The 18,082-nt window shown below is 39.6% G+C and overlaps 1 protein-coding gene across 1 annotated transcript in view; it reads right to left on the reverse strand.

Annotated features, from left to right (window-relative positions):
• LOC107381069 (FERM and PDZ domain-containing protein 4) overlaps positions 1–18,082 on the reverse strand; it is a 65,522-nt gene that overhangs the window by 11,777 nt on the left and 35,663 nt on the right. Inside the window, exons 3-9 of the mRNA XM_015952558.3 lie at positions 15,419–15,570; positions 13,192–13,294; positions 9,136–9,181; positions 6,631–6,735; positions 6,319–6,426; positions 3,466–3,597; positions 255–374 (exon numbers count right to left, since the gene is read on the reverse strand). Coding sequence (XP_015808044.3) covers positions 255–374; positions 3,466–3,597; positions 6,319–6,426; positions 6,631–6,735; positions 9,136–9,181; positions 13,192–13,294; positions 15,419–15,570 — 766 coding nt within the window. The remainder of the gene's footprint in view (positions 1–254; positions 375–3,465; positions 3,598–6,318; positions 6,427–6,630; positions 6,736–9,135; positions 9,182–13,191; positions 13,295–15,418; positions 15,571–18,082) is intronic.

Genomic DNA, 18,082 nt, shown 5'->3' on the forward strand with positions numbered 1-18,082 from the left:
TCAGTTTCCTGTCTCCAAAGGGTATTTCAAACAGAAGCTGTTCCTGTTGAACACGTACTGGCTTGAGAATCCTTCAAAGCGTTACAGCACATGAAAGACAAGGAAGCACCAAACGGTGAACCCTCACAAGCAAGAATCATACTCTTTCCTTCTGTCAGGGTGTTTCGTAATAATTATCAAAGGACGCTCTTTTGGGGATTGTTTATCATTCTACAGAAAGGTACATGAAACGAGCTTATTAGGCGATAGCGTACTTGTACATAGAGGTATTCAAATGCAACGGGGTCCCTCCGGAGCAGCTCCACTGGGTCCCGGGGCATGAAGCTGATTCGGAAATAGCACTTCATCTTGTTCGAGCCGGGCCTCTGAGTCACCTGGTTTGATGGGGTATAAACAAAACAGAGAAATTTAACGTGAATTCGGACATTTGTGTCACATTACGCAAGTAAGACAATGTTTTTTGTCCTTTTTGGCTCTGAAATGTCCCTTCCGTGCCCACGGTGCAGTTATTGCAGGCATTTGCTGTATTTTTAACAAAGTAAAACTATTTTGGCTGTAAACACTGATGCTGTTGTGGCTTCAGGGTCAATGCAAAGCTTTGCTTCAGAGGGTCTTGGAGACCTGAGGCAATTTTTTATTGAATCGTGGTGATAGACTAGGGCGTTTTCTAAAACCTAGCAACCCCCAATAATGGAGACTTACATTCATTTGAATAGATCATTTCAAGGTTAAAACATACCTAAAATGAGATAAAAAGATGTGCAAATGTGTCAGGTTGGGTACAAAAAAACATCCAAAACTTTTTATTGACAAAGTGAGTAACTAACTGAACTGTGACGCTTGCCGACTAACTTTCTTAAAGCGTAACTGAACCCAAAAGAACCTTTTTTTGCTAATTAACGGTATAATTGGGTCTTTACAAATGCAATCTTTCTGTTTCTGTGCATTTTTTGACATGTTTGTGTAAACTTGATTAAATTTAGAATCTAGGTCCAAAAATGTCTTAGTGCTGCCCCCTGTGGCAGAACAGTGGCTACTGCATTTTAAACTTGTGATTGACTGGGGCTGGAACGATTACATGTCATCAGTACAGTCTCCTCCCACTCCCCCTCCCACCAGGGATGGAAATTCCCCACACTTGGTCATGCCACTCCATGCTTCCTGGCAACGCCCACTTTCATAGCATTTTTCAAATCTTGACTAGGGGTGGAGTTACGTGTTCTGATGGTGTGCAGTCCCTCTTTAAGTTTCCAAAACGTCTCTGAACATTTCCTCAGTTTTCTGGGCCTTGTCATCGTGTTGCAGGGATTTCTAAGACAAACTGCTTCCTCAAGATAGTGACATTTGAAGCAATATCAACTCTTAGACATTGGATTTTCTAGGTGCAGCCGTGGTGTGGGGGGGGTGTCGGGTTTGGTGGCTGGAGAATCTCGTCTCTGCTGTTTGTGGATGATGTTGTCCCCCTAGCTACCATCAAGCTCTGATCTCCAGCTCTTGCTGGGTGGGTTTGCGGCCAAGTGTGAAATGGCTGGGATGAGGATCAACACCTCCAAATCCAAGGCCATGGTTCTCGACTGGAAAAGGGTGACTTGCCAACTCCGGGTTGGGAGTGGGGTCCTGCCTCAAGTGGAGAAGTATATTGGGTTCTTGTTCACGACAGAGGGAAGAGGGGAGCAAGAGATCGAAGCGCGGATTGGGGAAGCGTCTGCAGTGATGTGGACGCTGAACTGGTCTGTTGTAAAGAGAGAGCTGAGCCAGAAAGCAAGACTCTCAATTTATCAGGCAATCTACATACCAACCCTCACCTATAGTCCTAGCCTTTTGGTAATGACTGAAAGTACAAGATCGCAGATACAAGCAGCTGAAATGAGTCTTCTCTGGAGGGAGGCCGGGCTTAGCCATAAAGATAGGGTGGTTCGAGCATCTGGTGAGGATGCCGCCTACACGCCTTCCTGGGGGTGGTGTTTCAGGCATGTCCTGCTGGCAGGAGGCCCGTGGGTTGATCAAGGACACTTTGGAGCAAGTGCATTTCCAACCTGGCCCGAGAATGCCTTGGGGTCCTGCTGGAGGAGCTGGTGGAGGTGGCCAGGGAGAGGACTGTCTGGGATGCCCTACTTAAGATGCTGCCCCCGCAACCCGAACCAGGATAAGCAGAGGAAAACGAACAGACAAATGTTTATAGCTACACTATGTTAGAACATTGTTTTCCTCTCCACTGTCGCTGCATGCTTGCTTAGTATGAGGTTAGCGGTAAAGACTCGTCAGTGACTCGATGCAACCTGCTGGGTTCCTTATATAGGAAACGTTTTACTGATTGGCTTAATGAGCTGACCTGTGTTGGAATGTTTACTACGTGAAGTGTCTTGAGACGACTCTTGTGATTTGGCACTATATAAATAAACTTGAATTGAATTAAGAGACATAAAAAATGTTTTAAGCTAGATTGTTTATTCGGATTTGCTATTGTAGCTTTTTGGGGTTTCTATCTTTTTCAGATGGCCTTAAATGCAATCTTTGTTGACTTGGTTACCGGTTAGTCATGTGATGTTCACAAACGAATCTAATCTTTGGAACGGGTTTTCAAAGTGAACAATGAGAGCCGAGTCCTTGTAGAGAACAGTTCATCTGGTCTCCCAGTATGCCCCTCGGCGAGCGCTCTCATGGACATCAGCGGAAGGCTGCGTTGTCACGGTCATCGGCGTGACTCCCCATCCCACACGTTGCTCCAACCAAACACCCTCCCACCTCTGCTCTCACAGCTCCGCTTCGTTCCAAAGAGCCAGTCTTTTGAACAGCTCTTTGAGCTAATGAACGGCTCACTTCAAAGAGCCACAAGTCCCATTACTATGACTGGTTCAATTTAACTTTAACCTCATAATTACCAAATAAAAGCTGAATACTATGTCTGAGATTAACGTTTGAGCTCATGGACCGTACTTTCTTTTTAAGGGATAATTCGTATTGCAGTGGGTGTTTTCCCTTCATAACCAAATGAGTGGCTCAAGGATTGGCATTTGGGAGATTCAACTCGAAATTTCAGTTTACATAGTTTGGACAGGAGGCCATCTATTTTAAACAATCATCCATATGCGACAGTATCACAAAAACACTCCTGGAATTACAGACCTTTTAAGTTTAAGCTGGATTTCTTTTTACAGTCTGTGAGTTTCCAACTGCTCTGTCACTGTTTGCCACAAGCAGAGCGTCACACCTGAATATTAAAACCGTCCTCTCATGACACGGCAACCTCATTACAATGTCGCTGTGCATCAGCGTGTACATGTGCAACTCTCTCTGTGTGCCTTTAAAGCAACAGTGTAAAGTGAACTGTCGCCCCTGCTTAGCCAGAGCTGATAAATGACACCGAGGTCTAACTGCTGCTGGAATACTGAGCAGGGACGAGGGTGTGCGGGCCTGACAGAAAGGGACGCGACGAGAGACAGTAAAAGGAAAAATGTCTCCTACCTGAGTAAGCATCTCCTGTTCATGCAGGAGAAGCAGTTTGCTCCCAGAGCCTTCCATCTTCTCCTCCAACATGAGGGAGAAGTGCTCGATGCATCGGATGGACAGCTTCTCCTGCAGAGTCAGGATCACCTCCTGGAATGGTGTCAAAAACAAAAAGCTCATCTGGTTCCTTCGTGCAACAAAATGAGGAAATATCAACAACGTACATGAAGACAAACTAAATATTTGTGTGTTATTACTTTTTACCTTTAGATTGTGTCATTTTTATAATATAACCTTTTATAGTATTTGTTTTGCTAGTATTCTTATTTAAATGCTACATTTATTTTCAGTTTTCAATTTTGTAAATGATTTAAAACTAAAAAGCTCCATTTAAAAAATAAATAGGTGAAATTATGAAGGTCTAATGCATAAATGTCACCCAACTAACGCTGAAAGCATTCGTCTGAAAAACTATTTAAAGACAATATGGAAACAACTATTTTGTTGCGATATGAATCTTTAAATACACATTTTGTAACTAAAAAAGTTGTGATTTTGCATCAAACAAAATTGCACTTGTAGAAAAATGTGGACATTTGGAAAATTAAGAAAATAAAACAACATTATACATTTTTGTGACATTCTGGGTTGAAATTCAGGTGTGGGTGGTTTCCCTTCATAATTATGCAAGAGGCTAAAACGATTGACATCTGAGAGATTCAGGTAAATGATCATATCTAGATCTGTCTCTGATAGAGTAGCACAATCACCCTTGTGTTTCCTAGTTATCTCAATGTAGGAGTCCCAACGCAGGGAGGTCGGAAGGTCATCACATTCTATAGAAGAAAGGTTGAGAACTGATTCCACCGGGACCATTTTAGGTGTGACACACTCTGAGCCTGATCGCTTTAGTGTGCAATTGGAAAAACAAAGCTAGTCATGCTAAAGATGTGTTGTTTAGGCTTTGGTATGTAATAAACAACTTAAAGACCAAGTTCACTGAGAAACAGTTTATTACTAGTTATTTTTTAAAAATGATAAATCACTCTGTGTTTACCATGCAGGCTGAATGTGAAAATAGTTTCTTACAACGATCTCCCGCATTAGGTTCTGATTGAAAACAGACGCGGAAACGCTCGAATTAGAAAAGCCAGTCAGACCTACGTCACACTGTCACTTAACATTCACGGACTCACCCATTTTGGATTACGACGGCGTAGACTGTTGTTGAGAACGTCTCTGTTAGTAGAAGCTAACTGTTAGCATTAGCAACTCCACCACTCGACAGAACTCCTTCAGGCTTCAGATATTTGTGGAGATAAGACATCCTTGTTGCAGAGCAAAAAGAGTCAGTGGAACAGTCGTGTTGCTGTTAGCCAATTAGGAATGCTGTGTCTTGCTAATCACTCTGCTCTATGTTTGTTGGCCAGACCTAACACTAGCGTCGGCTCATGAACAGCACTCGTTTTAAATAGCTTTGGCATCAACTTTGGACATTTTAGACTTCTTTGAGACATGATGTATTTGCTTCTTCTTCTTGGACGGTGTATGGTGGACTGCCCCATTGACTGTTTACTGTAGTGATGAAAACATCACATTCTTCGTTGCTCTGATTGGTCTTAGCACTGTCCTATTATTTGTGGAGACACATTGAAAGTCAACCATTGACTCCGCCCCCAGTTGTTTCAAGAGTTCTTAACCAGCCGATAGATACATTCGTACAAATACAGGATAGCTCGCCAGGCTAGGTGGTGTCAGTTGCTACAAATGCTTAGCCTGGCAAGCCAGACTAAATAATATATTTATTTATACAATGCTCCATTGACGGCTCTCGGTTGTGGGGCGGGTTCTATCGTTGTCTTTCAAACGATCTCCGCATGCCACTCACCGCAACTGGTGTCGGTAAACGAAGCAGTCCGTTGTTGAAGAAGGCAAAAAAACATCCTTTTTTCTAAATAAAAAACTTAAATACAGCTATCTGCTCCTGAATCTAATAAAGCCCAAGTCCAAATAGTCCAAAATTGATGTGAAAGCCGTTTCAAATAAGCTGTCGCCATCTTGTTCCACTCTGTTACATTATCCAGCCCACCAGACTGAGGGCCCTGATTGGCCTACAGAGAGGATAAAGCGTTGTGATTGGTTTACAAAGGAGATAGAGAGCTATTATTGACCCACCATTATGGACCAATCACAGCTCCTCTATTTGTTTGAAAGCCCTATAGAGAGCTGTGGTCGGCCAGCCAGAATGCTGCTAGGGGCTGCGAAGGCTCCAATGGAGCGTTCCTAGACCAAACTTTGCAAAAAAAGAATTTGGTCTAGTTCACTAGGCCAACAAATGCTTTAAGTCTAAATCTTTAATTGGAATTGATCAAATTGTGACAAACCAATCCACCAAAAATAACTTCTTTTTTTCAAAATGAGGTCGAACTCGTACCACAACTAACGTTCCCAACTCTTCCACAGAAACTCACTCCATTTCAAAGTGCTTTAAAGGTCAAAAGCAAAAACCTGAAGGCAATGCAACTAAACACCTTTGAGAATATCCATAAAATATGAAGGAAAAGACTATTAAAGGCAAGGAGACTAAAGTAAGTTTAAATGATTAGTGCCCAAATGATTAGTGTACCTTTAGATAACAACAAACAGGTAAAGGAATGCAAGAGAATACAAATCAACAAGGTTATAAATCATTTGCCACCTCCAATGAATAAATGTGGTTCTTAAACTGATAGAGCTTGAAAAGAGACTGGAATTCCTGCTTCCTGGTGGGTTTTAAGACATACAGTGTGAAATCTTAATGAAAGTCTCCCTTGGTAATTATAGGTGCAGCAGTGACTGCTAATTTCATGCCTTACAGCATAAAGCACACACCTTGATGGAGGTACTGCTGTCGAAGCGAAAAGACTTTGTCTGCCCATTTTCCAGGTAGACCTTCAGGACATTTGGCATGAACAGGAGGGAGTTGTCCTTCACTGGGTTCTGTCAAGGAGGAATTCAGTCAATGGTTTTATTTCCAACAAGTGTTTTAAACTTTCACAGGAATTCACAGAAATGTGATTGTCTTGTGTGTGTGTTTTTTTTAAATCTCAGACATGTCCGTCTTAAGTAGTAATAATCTGTGCTTGTCTATATAGGTCATACATTAGCGTGTGTGTGCATGTGTGTGTGTGAGTTGGGACTGACCGGAACCTGGCCGTTTATAATGACCTCCTCAGCAAATCGCACTTTGACCGGATTGGACTTGAGCATGGCTTTTTTGGCCGCGCTGATGAACGCCGATTTAGGGGACTGAGAGGCAATCATCCAAAGGAAAAAGGAGACAGGAAGAGAGAGATGGGGCGAGCAAAGAAAAAGATAAGGCAGACAGATGGAGGGAAGGAGATAAAGAGAAGCATAAATGTGTGATTGAATGCAGAGAAAACCAAGTGCCCCCATTGACATTAAGGTAGAACAATCACTGTAAAATACACTTTTACCCTCAAATCTTTTTCTTAAATTGTGATTTTGTTTATAACAAAGTCAATAAAAAGCCGTAAAGCACAACATGCATTTGTTCCAGTGGAAGAACTTTAAGAAAAGTGAAAATGTTGGTGATTTTCTTTCCCTGAATGGGTAGAAATGTCAGCTGTTAAGGGTTATTAATGTCATCTAATAAAGGAGGTAAGAAGGCCCAGTTTGTTTGTGGAGGGATGAAAATCTAAGCATTATTGGGAAATTGCATTTATACAAGTTCATAGAGCCTATTAAACCTAATGACACCAGCCTTGGTCAGAGCCACAGATTTGCATCAGACTCTATAATTTAGATGGTCTTCTAGTCATTGTAGGTGTAGGTACCGGATGTGGTCAGGGTTCGGGTCTGTTTATCTAAAAATAGGGTGGGGGGCAGATCTTTTAGCTATCAGGCTCCTCTCTTGTGGAACCAACTCCCAGCCTTAGTCCATGAGGCAGACACCTTGTCTACTTTTAAGAATAGGCTTAAAACATTTTACTTGATAGGGCCTATGGTTAAAATCTGATGTTAGCCCAGATCTGGACAAGTGGGGGAGTAGAGGGAGATAAAGTGTACAGTCAGTAAAGACGGCTCTCCCTTGCCCTGCCTCCATCTAAAAGGCTAGGTTATCCAGAGTTATCTAGTAGTTATGCTGCTACAGGCTTAGACTAATGGAGGACATACTGACCACTTTCTACACTCGACTACTTTCTTCTACAATTTGCTCTTTAACTGTATTATTTCCTGCTATTTTAGCTGTTAACTGTATTTTATCTCTAAGTGTTTTTCTCCCCAGAAGTAGCTACAATGATGTTCTGCTGAGCTGTGGTGGCCTCATGGAGGGGGCCATCGGCTTGAACACTGCTGCTAACCACTTAAACATTCTCCCTCTCCTGATAACATTTTACTTTCTTTGACATTGAATGCGCTGCTACTAGTTTACCTGTTTAATTATAGATTCACTAGGATAAATACAATAAAGTTTATCTCGCACCAATCACAATGTAACCAGGAGGATGGCTGCTTATACTGAGCCAGGATCCTCTGGAGGTTTCTTCCTGTTAAAAGGGAGTTTTCCTCTCCACTGTCACTGCATGCTTGCTTAGTATGAGGATTGCTGTAAAGTCAATGACACTAGTCAGTGACTTGATGCAATTTGCTGGGTATAGGAAACGTTTTTTCTGATTGGCTTAATGAACTGACCTGGATTGGAATGTTTTATTATGTGAAGTGCCTTGAGACGACTCTTGTCGTGATTTGGTGCTATATAAATAAACTTGAATTGAAAACTTGAATTGCATTGTTGATGACATCACAATACATGATTGGATCCACCTTAGCGGGTTGATTTTGGTTGGTCTGTACGTATTAGGGGAGTTTCCATGGCACATATAGCCAGACCTGATCGGGGTTGTAGTCCTTCGTAGGAAACATGGTCGACTTTTACAAAGAAAGATGTCATTAACTTTCTAACGGATATTTGGTTTAAACATCAAATTTGTTTGAACACCAAATTAAGTATATGGAAGATTTCAACAGTAAACTTTAGCTGGAGGTGATATAAATACATGAAAAAAATCATACACGAATTGATTGATAATAGCCGGGTACAAGTTAGGCGCAGTGTAGTGTCCGAGTGGAGTTGCCGTAGTGTGACTTCATCAACAAGCTTAGAGCCACAAGCAGATCTGGCTAACCAGATGTGTAACTGACACATCTGGTACCTACACCAGTCAATAATTCTCTTTTTAACCTCCTGAGACTCTGTGGTACACACCCTGAAACCAAACAGCACTGTGACTCCTATTGACCCTTCAAAAAGACTGACCAATTACAGAATGCACCTTCATTTTTCATATCCCTATGATCTAATTATTTTCATTTTTTATAGAGAAACCATTAATATTTTCCAGGTTAATTTTATACAAATTCCATTTAATTTGAATGTTGCAACCTTTGTAGGTTTTTCTCTACTGACAGGAGTACCAACAGTTTTGTATGTCTGTATATAAATTGTGTCTGTCTGGCTTTTATTGAGGTATAAACTGCAAATCTGCTTTCAATATGCCTTCATGTACAATATTCTTTGTATTATAACACATTCATTTTTGGGACAAAAGAACTGGCTATTTTTGTTGGGGGGTACTTTTTACAAAACAAGTCAAAACACATTTGAAAAGATCTATGTATACTTACAGGATATGGTTGTACAACAGTCAAGAGGATGGATTCTTTGCAGCTCCTGAAGCGAACAAACAGGAAATCAGTGACATCATGATAGGAAAACAATCAGAGAGAAACAAAAACAGGAACATGATTAGCCAGAGTGAACTGAAATGAGATGCCGTTGGCAACAACAACCAGACGCAGTTAAAACCAGTAGCGTTCAACCATGTCAATTTCCCATTTAATTTAAAAAATACTGAAGTTCTTTTGGGGGCACATCATTGAAATAATGGCAAGCTTTGTTCACGAAAATATTTTTTTTCTTTTACTTACTGCAAAACTGCATTAGCTAAGAATCAAGTCGACTAGAGGAAATAAGTACTTGACAGAGGCGTACTTGAGGGAGATTTAATCGAGATCCAATGGCACTTTTATGGTTATAAATTTAATTAGATGAATCATTTTTGTTTTGCCCCATTTTGGTTGCTGTGAAATGTTAAAGCTGCTGTTTTAAAGGCGCAAAGACTAAAGAGTGTCTTTTTATTGAGTCTAATAATTGTTGAGGCTGCTCAGTCGTTTGCTTCAGGGATAGAGGATGAATAATTCCTGGGCTGGATTTTCTTTGCCCTGATTCTACATCTGCTGGTGTGAATGCCTTCTGGAGAGGAAAGGGTACCACTTTTTGCTTCTGTAAGCTGGCTCAGGCCAGTTCCCACACCAGACTGTGAAGGAAAATGTCAGAATGATGTCTGCACCACTCTGGTAAATATCACCAAGACCAGCATTAATCAGCTCCCTCATAAAATAGAGCTGTTGGTGAGCCATCTCACTTAGGTTTTGTTAGTGGCCCATCTAAAGTCAGGTTTTGTTTTCATCAGCTCCACATTTTTCATCAAAGACATCCTTCACTCATCTTTTTAATACATCTGCCGTCGTCTAGTAGACATGAATGCCTTGCAAGTCGTACTCTGGAAACAAAAATACTCCAGTGCACCTGTTTCAGCACAGAGAAGTCAGCTAAAAGAGAAAATAGCTTCAGACGGCAGGATATGGGGTCTTATTTCCTGAGTTTTGGATATCTCGCCTCTGATTGGCTAACAGCAATGTAACCCTACCACCGACTGCTTTGCAACGTCGATATTTTATCTCCACCAGTAACTCAAGCCAGAAAGAGTTCTGCCACATGGTTGAGTTGCTAATGCTAATGTTAGCTTCTACTAGCCGAGTCGCTAAACCAACAACAGCCTTCCCCGCCGCAATTCAAGATGGGTGCATCCATGAATGTTAAGAGACAGTGTGACGTAGATCTGTCAGGCTTTTCAAATCCTAAAGATTCACCGTCTATTTTCTATAAGAAGCTAATGCAGGAGATAGGTGAATGAGACTAGTTTCATGTTCAGCCTGCATGAAAAACTTATGGTTTCTATGTTGGAAGTAGGATCCACCAACATCTCTTTTGTCTGGCTAGGTTGTTGTCATGCACTAATCAGAATGCTCCTCTACATCCCTCATTTACATAGACTCATTATTGGAGATCAAAACAGCAGCGTCATCAACAAACTTCACTGCCAATTATTACATATTCAAACCGTTCAATAAAGACTGGTTTTGTTCTCGTTTAAATGGAATACAATGGTTTGGTCAAGCAGAAAGCCAAAGGATTTGACCTTTCAAAAAACCCTCTGATCCTGATTGTTTATCTTAATCATGTCTCAACCATTAATGTAAATGTTCACTTGTAAGTCGCTTTGGACAAAAGCGTCTGCTAAATACATGAACATAAACATTAACGTAAATAAATAATTAGACAAGGCTACATTGCAACTAACTAAATTAATGCAAACCTCCACACAACACGAAGGCCTTGCTACGACATAATCACCCGGAACATGGGCAGTCTTTGGTGACATCTGAAGAACACAATGGGCTCTACACCACATTTGACAGGTTGCAACAGGCTGACAAAAGCTTTGAGCTTTCACTAAATTTCCACAGAAACCTTTTGGTCATTTATAATCATGGAGACAACACATTCAGTCCTGGGTGGGGCATAGGGCAGTACCATCAGCAATACAGCTATGACATGGAGCTTAGTGGTTGAGAAGTCGAAGCAGGCCTCGTGCTACGGCTATTACTTCATCATTTAGTAGTGGTGCTTTTGTATGAGAGTCCTGCCAGGACACCAGGAGCCAAACCTCAAAGATCTCGTAAACTCCAGAATTATGGTAGACCGTTTGACTGAATTCAATGAACTCTTGCATCTTTACAATAAATTCCTTCTTTACAAATTCATTGGTTTACAAGTAGACATCTAAATGCCCGCAGCCATCTGAAATTAAGCCTCAGCAGATGTAAAGGTCGAAAAAGGATTTTTAGATGTTCTAAGACAATATATAAGGCAGGAAGGAGTCTTCAACTAAAAGGACCAGAGTTTTTTCCAATAGACGCTGTGAGGATCAGATGATCTTCTAAAATAAAGTTCAATTATTATTGCATCATACTTTAAAAGAATTTTATATATCAATTTTCTGTCCAAATTTATGTTTTTGTTTTCAGCATTTAGCTTAGTTGGCTATGTGTAGGACTGGGACGATAATCAATTAATCGTACGATAGATAAAATGAAGTCAATCATTTTTCCTGCCTCAATATATCTTGGTTAAGAAATGTACAAGTCTATTATTATTTATTATCATTATAGAAGTGCAGTTTGGTTGTTGACACTGGGTAGGCCATGGTATTTTTTAATTTGGAGAGGCATTGTTTGTTTTATTTGATTTATTTAGAAGTTCTGGTTCTGGACATTCCAATGCTGAATAAATGTTTAATTGTTGCATTTCAAAGGGTGTCCTTGCATTATTATGATATATTAACATTACATAAGTGGTTATTTTGGTCTCGATAATGTCCACAATAATATTGTTTATCGTCAATAATTTGTTGGACAATATATCGTCAAGCTAAATTTGTTATGGTCTCAGGCCTAGCTATGCATATCAACCAGGTAAATATTGTACTTGTAGATATGTTGCTTTGATCCTGCGAGCAGTTCTTGTCAAAACAACGCAATTATGCACTAATATAGTGGAACACAGTAGAACATGCATTTTCTCTATTCCTGATTGGCCCACAGCCCATTTTTAAAAAAGCTACTCGAAAATTACGTTCACACACTTTGATGAGTATATTTCTGTAACCACAAGGTAAATTAGATTACTTTTGGTCTCATTTTGATAGATTTTACGTCTTGAACTTAGCTGTAGAGTTGTGAGAAACATGTTTAGAATCAGTAGGGTCATAGCTTCATAATGGGTGGATAGAATGTGAGAACAATTGACTTTTTAGCAGCGTTAGAGACTGAACTGTGGGTAAAAACCCTCACACGAAGCAGGATTTCCGTTCACTCTTTTGTTAGTAGTTTTAGTTGTGTTTGGCGAACGTAAAAACGGTTTTTGTGTTGTAGCCAAGATTTTGCAGAGAGGTGCAGCTTGATGATATTTATTGATTTATGGGACATGAATTTTGCTGCTAAACTTCAAAGTCATCCAATTTGGGGATGTTAGGGACCAAAAGGTTCGGGGTCCAGGTGGAAAGGTCCGGAGGGTCAGATGTTGCCCGTGGGCCGCCAGTTTACATTCACTGATGTAAGGTAAGAGAAAAATGACACACTTTTCATTTCAGCTAGACAACCGTTACAGCAGCATACAGCTGTTCTTAAGATTTTCTTGGAATTTCGACTTCATATCCTAGTCTTTCTTTTTGTTGGATCAGATTAATGATGGTGTCTCTAAACATTAGGACTAATTAGACCTTATAGCTCCTCCAGACCACTCTTCAGTGTTTTTTCATGACTCAAATGAACTCAGTAATTTCTTCCAAGAGTTCAAATGTTAGCCTTCAGTACCTTTGTGGTTGTTTTACATTCATTGACTTTCTCGCTTAGGGAGTCTCACACACAATAGTCCATTGTACTGCCGTCCAACAGAAAAACTTCTTAGCTGTAATATTGAAAGTATTTTTCTCTTACCAGCTGGTGTTTTGGGAAACAGAACTGTAACAGCAGTGATTATGAGGATGGTAAATCTACCTGACAAGATCAATGACTCGTTCCCTGGGAGCTGAGCTGACGGGTTCATCATTGATCATGATGATCTCGTCACCTGGCAGCAGCTTCCCCTCTGACGGACCACCTATGTAAACACAAAAACAAGAGATGAGAAGGTCTAATAGAACACAATAGATAACGTAGATTCTCTACTGAAGATGAAACATGAAAAAATGAACAGGCAAGTTGATGGAAGAAAACGTACAATTTCCTACCTCTCAGTTTTGTTGTGTTTGTATAGCTCTGGTAATGTGTAATGGGTGGGAGCGTCTAGATTAGCTTCCTTGGCCAAACACTCAAAACGGAATTTTGATTACTTCAGCTGTCTGATTAAAATTCAGATCTGATTGATTACGGTTAAGGACTCAGTGTGTGTGTGTGTGTGTGTGTGTGTGTGTGTGTGCGTGCATGCATGCTTATGCAGCCGACAGAGCTGATAGAGTGTGTATGAGAGGCTTGGCAGCATTTTCACAATCAACCAATCACTCCCAGGAGAAAAAATATAAGACTCTAAACATCAATTTGTGGTCATTTTCTTTCCTGCAGAAAGCAGCTGTTTAGCAGTATTACAAGGGCCTACATTGATTTAGAATTTTTGCAAGATCCATTATTGATGGTTCATCATCTTTAGAATGTTCTATAAAAATATTCAAGGCATTTTTAATGACACCAATGCAATGGTGTTGCATTCTTCATATAGACAGAATCTGGTTCCTTGGAAAGATCAATATTACGGCCCGATATATCGGTCAGTGGATCAGCATTGGCTGATACATCAAATTAAAGTCAAGTACACCAGCGGGCAGCCCAATGCTACAGCAGAATTTTACTTAAACGTTTAATTACATTTCTGAATAACATCTGCATAATAAATGCTCAAAAACAAATTTTCAATTTTATGCATCAACTGTTATTGGTGATATGTTAGCATGGAAATATGGTGGAAAACGTCTTCCATGCTCACTGGCCCAAAACATTGGTAGCACATATTGACCATCAGCTGACGGAGACCTCTACATGTTGGCATTCGTATCGACAATAGAAATACCAATTTTGGTTGGCTTCTGCTTGACATCATATTTGTTTCCAGGGAAAAAAACTAAACGGTGATTTAAAATCTTTCTCACACAGATGACAATACGACACCTGAAACAAAATGTAACCCACAAGTGTTAGCCAGGTAGGGCTGGGCAGTATGGCCTAAAATCAATATCGCAATATTTTGATGATTTCACCTAGATAACGATAAATGGACGATAACTACAGGTATGCGCAGAAACAAAAGTTGTCCACTAGATGGGGCTAGTATGCTGAGTCACATTTTTACGTGACTCAAGGTTGTACAGCTTCTTAAAGGGACATGAATGTTGCCAACCTACACACATCTTTTAATTTTTCTATTATCGAATTTATTGACATGGGAAAAATTATCTCGATAAGAGTCAGAAATTTCGATAACGATACATTTTCGATTTATTGCCCAACCCTATAGCAGGGTAATCGTATGTCCACATTTTTGTATTTCTACAATACGTTATGCAGGAGATATGAGGAGTTAAAAAAACGTAGTTTTAAGGAGAAAAGAATTCAGCTGTTATTGAACTCTATGAATGAGTAGCAATGCATTCTATGCACTTTGGGTTGGCGGGTTAAAAACAATGAGGTATACAAAAATGATGGCTGTGCTGGGTGAAAGATGACAAAAATTTCTACATTTTAATGAGTAATCTTTGACGTTAGTAAAAAGTTTGAAGAAAAGCTTGTTTGCAAAAGATTTGAAAAATTAACTGAAGTTTAACAATAAGTGGATTATTCCAATGAAAAATCCTAAAATTTGAACTGAGTGTATAAACATCTGAATATTTCAAAAATGACAACTCAGTCATGTACAGTTTCGGTAACTCACTCAAATTTTGGAGGATGTTTCTACTGCGAAGTCTGCCTTAGCTATAGCTCTTCCTAAAAGGGGCATGGCTTATGTTTCTACCAAAATCCCATTGTCTTCTATGGTGACTTTTTTTTTGTAGCTTTTATTAAACTTTGTCAAAGTAATAAAATGCAAACAAAAGTGTGAGAACACTATTTTCTAATGGTACCGCATGTTTTGAAATTGTATTTGTGTTTTTTTTTTCCAAAGCTGTGGCGAGCAAAAGTGGATCATAATGACAGCACATTTCATTCATGTAAAATTTCTTATCGTGGCACTGACCTGGTGTTACAGAGCGAACCACCACTGGTTTCTCACTTCCTGCCACAAAGCCGAAGCCCAAAACAGGATCTCGCCTCATCTCCACCAGACGAGGTGCGGGTGGTACACCATCAAGATGGACCTCCTCCAGGGAGCTGTTCTGGGACCCTTGACTAAAACATAAATAAATAAATATTTCTTTTAAAATAACCTGACTAAGTACACATGGGAGGAAGCTAATGACGTTTCAGCTCATATAGTGGAAAGTAATAATCATCTACTGTTTATAAATCATGGACCATTTAAAACATTTGGAGGCTGCTTTTTCTGCTACAATCCAAAATCACCCCAGATTTGTGGTCGAAAACCAAAACTACTTCTTGACGACAAATAAAAATCTGCAGACTAGTCAGATTAAAAGTGCCTTTAATCATGTCATTAATTTCTCAAGTGTATTATATACAAGCTCTACAGGCGCTTTTGGTTAAGTAGAGTGGTTAATTATAGATGCTCCCACTCCCCTGATACTACAGTGTCACTTCTTGTGATGATTTTATCTATCATTATGTAAAGATAATGATAATTAATGCTGCCCGCAGAATTATTGGACCTATAACGATTTGCACAAGTTGTGTCACAGTCAAAGGCTTTTGTTGTGAATTTCAAGAAGTGTTTTAACAGTCGACTGCTACCACTTTAGGACAAACTACCAGTGTTCCAAAAAGAAAAACACCATTGGAAGTCACAGACAACAAAAGACGTTTGGACCTAGACTACTGTGACAGGTGTTTAGCGCTTTATGGTTTCCCCTGGCAATGTGGGTTACAGTATCAGGCGGACGTGGCTCAGGGATGAGAGCCAACGGTAAGAGTGAGGGTTCTGTGACTGTTTTTGTGTTTTAAAGCTAGCTTGTTTTGCACATTTGCCATTGCAGCTTTCATGTGTATTTAGTTAAAAATGTATTGTAATTATGAATCCAATTTGTTTTAATTTTGTTGATGTTAAAGAACAGATTGTTGGCCCCACTCCAACTGTTTTACCCCTTACTGTGTCATCTCCGATTAGTCAAAATATTATTGTTTTATTATGTAAATTAATCTGCTAGTTTTGGTAGAAATGTCATGTCAGTTTAGGAAGCTGCAGGGAACCGAGTACACCACCTCGAGGAACTCCTGTGTTCAGTTTGATGGAGTGTGGCGCTGACAATTTTTTCAACCTTCTCATTAAGCTTTAGATTTGAGTAACTGTGTCTGTTTTCTGATCTTTGATGAACCAGTGACCTATCAAGAATATGATCTGCCTCTGACCTAAAAACATCTGGATTAGATTCAACCCCCTCACAACCTGCAACATGATGAAGCTAAAAGGACAGAAAGCAGAAACAAAGTCTTAACTGTGAAAATTGACCAGTTTTCTTCTGAACACATTTGAAACATTAATATTAATGAAAATGTCTTATTTTGCTGTTCTTTTTCAAATTCAGGCACTGCACTTACTGTGAGAGAAGCACTAAAATGTCGATGCATAATTAAATAACACTTGTATTGCCGAGTGTCAGATGTCTGAGAGGAGACACTGAAAATGTAGAGATCCTGTTAACGGGTGAATTCTTTAACTATTTTTACAGCTTTAACTACACTACAAAAATATAAATGCAACACTTTTGCTTTTGCTCCCATTTTTCATGAGCTGAACTCAAACATCTGTCTAAGGCAGTCTACGGCACACCTGTACATTATTCATACTGTCTAATCAGCCCCTTGATGCCACACCTGTGAATTGGGATCTTGGTGAAGGGAAAGTGCTCACTAACACACATGTAGACAGATTTCAGAACAATATTTGAGAGTCATGGGTGTTTTGTGTATGTAGAACACGTTTCAGATGTTCAGCTCATGAAACATGGGAGCAAAAACAAAAATGTTGCATTTATATTTTTGTTCAGTGTATTTCTCTTTGGCAATTGTTGCTTCTATTCTGCAACTATTTCAGATAAAATCATCATAAATGTGTGATCAAAGAGTGATTTTGGAATTTCTTGCTATTTTCTAAGAGGTAGGACTATAATAAGATTTGGTATGACCTTGCATTATTTTAATTATCCTATTATCTGTCTCATTATCTCAGTAATATAGATAAGGTGTCGAAATCTCAAACTAAATCAGTCTGTAATGAGGCAAGTTCCCAATTTGCGATTCTGGCTCATCTTCCTGGTCAGGGTCAGGGATTTTTTTAATCTAAAGGAAGGACAGAATGAGGTTGATAAAGTCAGAAATACACACAAAAAGACACATCAAAAGGTCCCATTTTAAACACCATCATTACACATACCAACCCTAAAACCGTCATTTGGTAGAGGACATTTTAGTTGTAAAAGAAGTTTTAAAATTACAGGTTCAACATTGTTTTTTTATCTTAGGGTAAAATGACTTCATAGCAGCTATTGCCCTTAATAATTCATCAGCAATAATTCATTGCTTTTTTACATGAGCAATGATTTGAAGTTGACATATCTCAACAAAACCCAACAATCCTCTCCTACAACTTCAGATAATTTCAGTGAATTTTTGCATAACGCTAATCAAAACTGACTGAATACAGTGAAGGACAAATTGTTAATGCCCTTTATCTGTATAACACCTTCTTGGGGTTCTAGAACCTTCACAACACAATCAGTCATACACT

This window comes from Nothobranchius furzeri, chromosome 14, assembly GCF_043380555.1.
Source record: "Nothobranchius furzeri strain GRZ-AD chromosome 14, NfurGRZ-RIMD1, whole genome shotgun sequence".
In the NCBI taxonomy this organism is placed as follows: domain Eukaryota; kingdom Metazoa; phylum Chordata; class Actinopteri; order Cyprinodontiformes; family Nothobranchiidae; genus Nothobranchius; species Nothobranchius furzeri.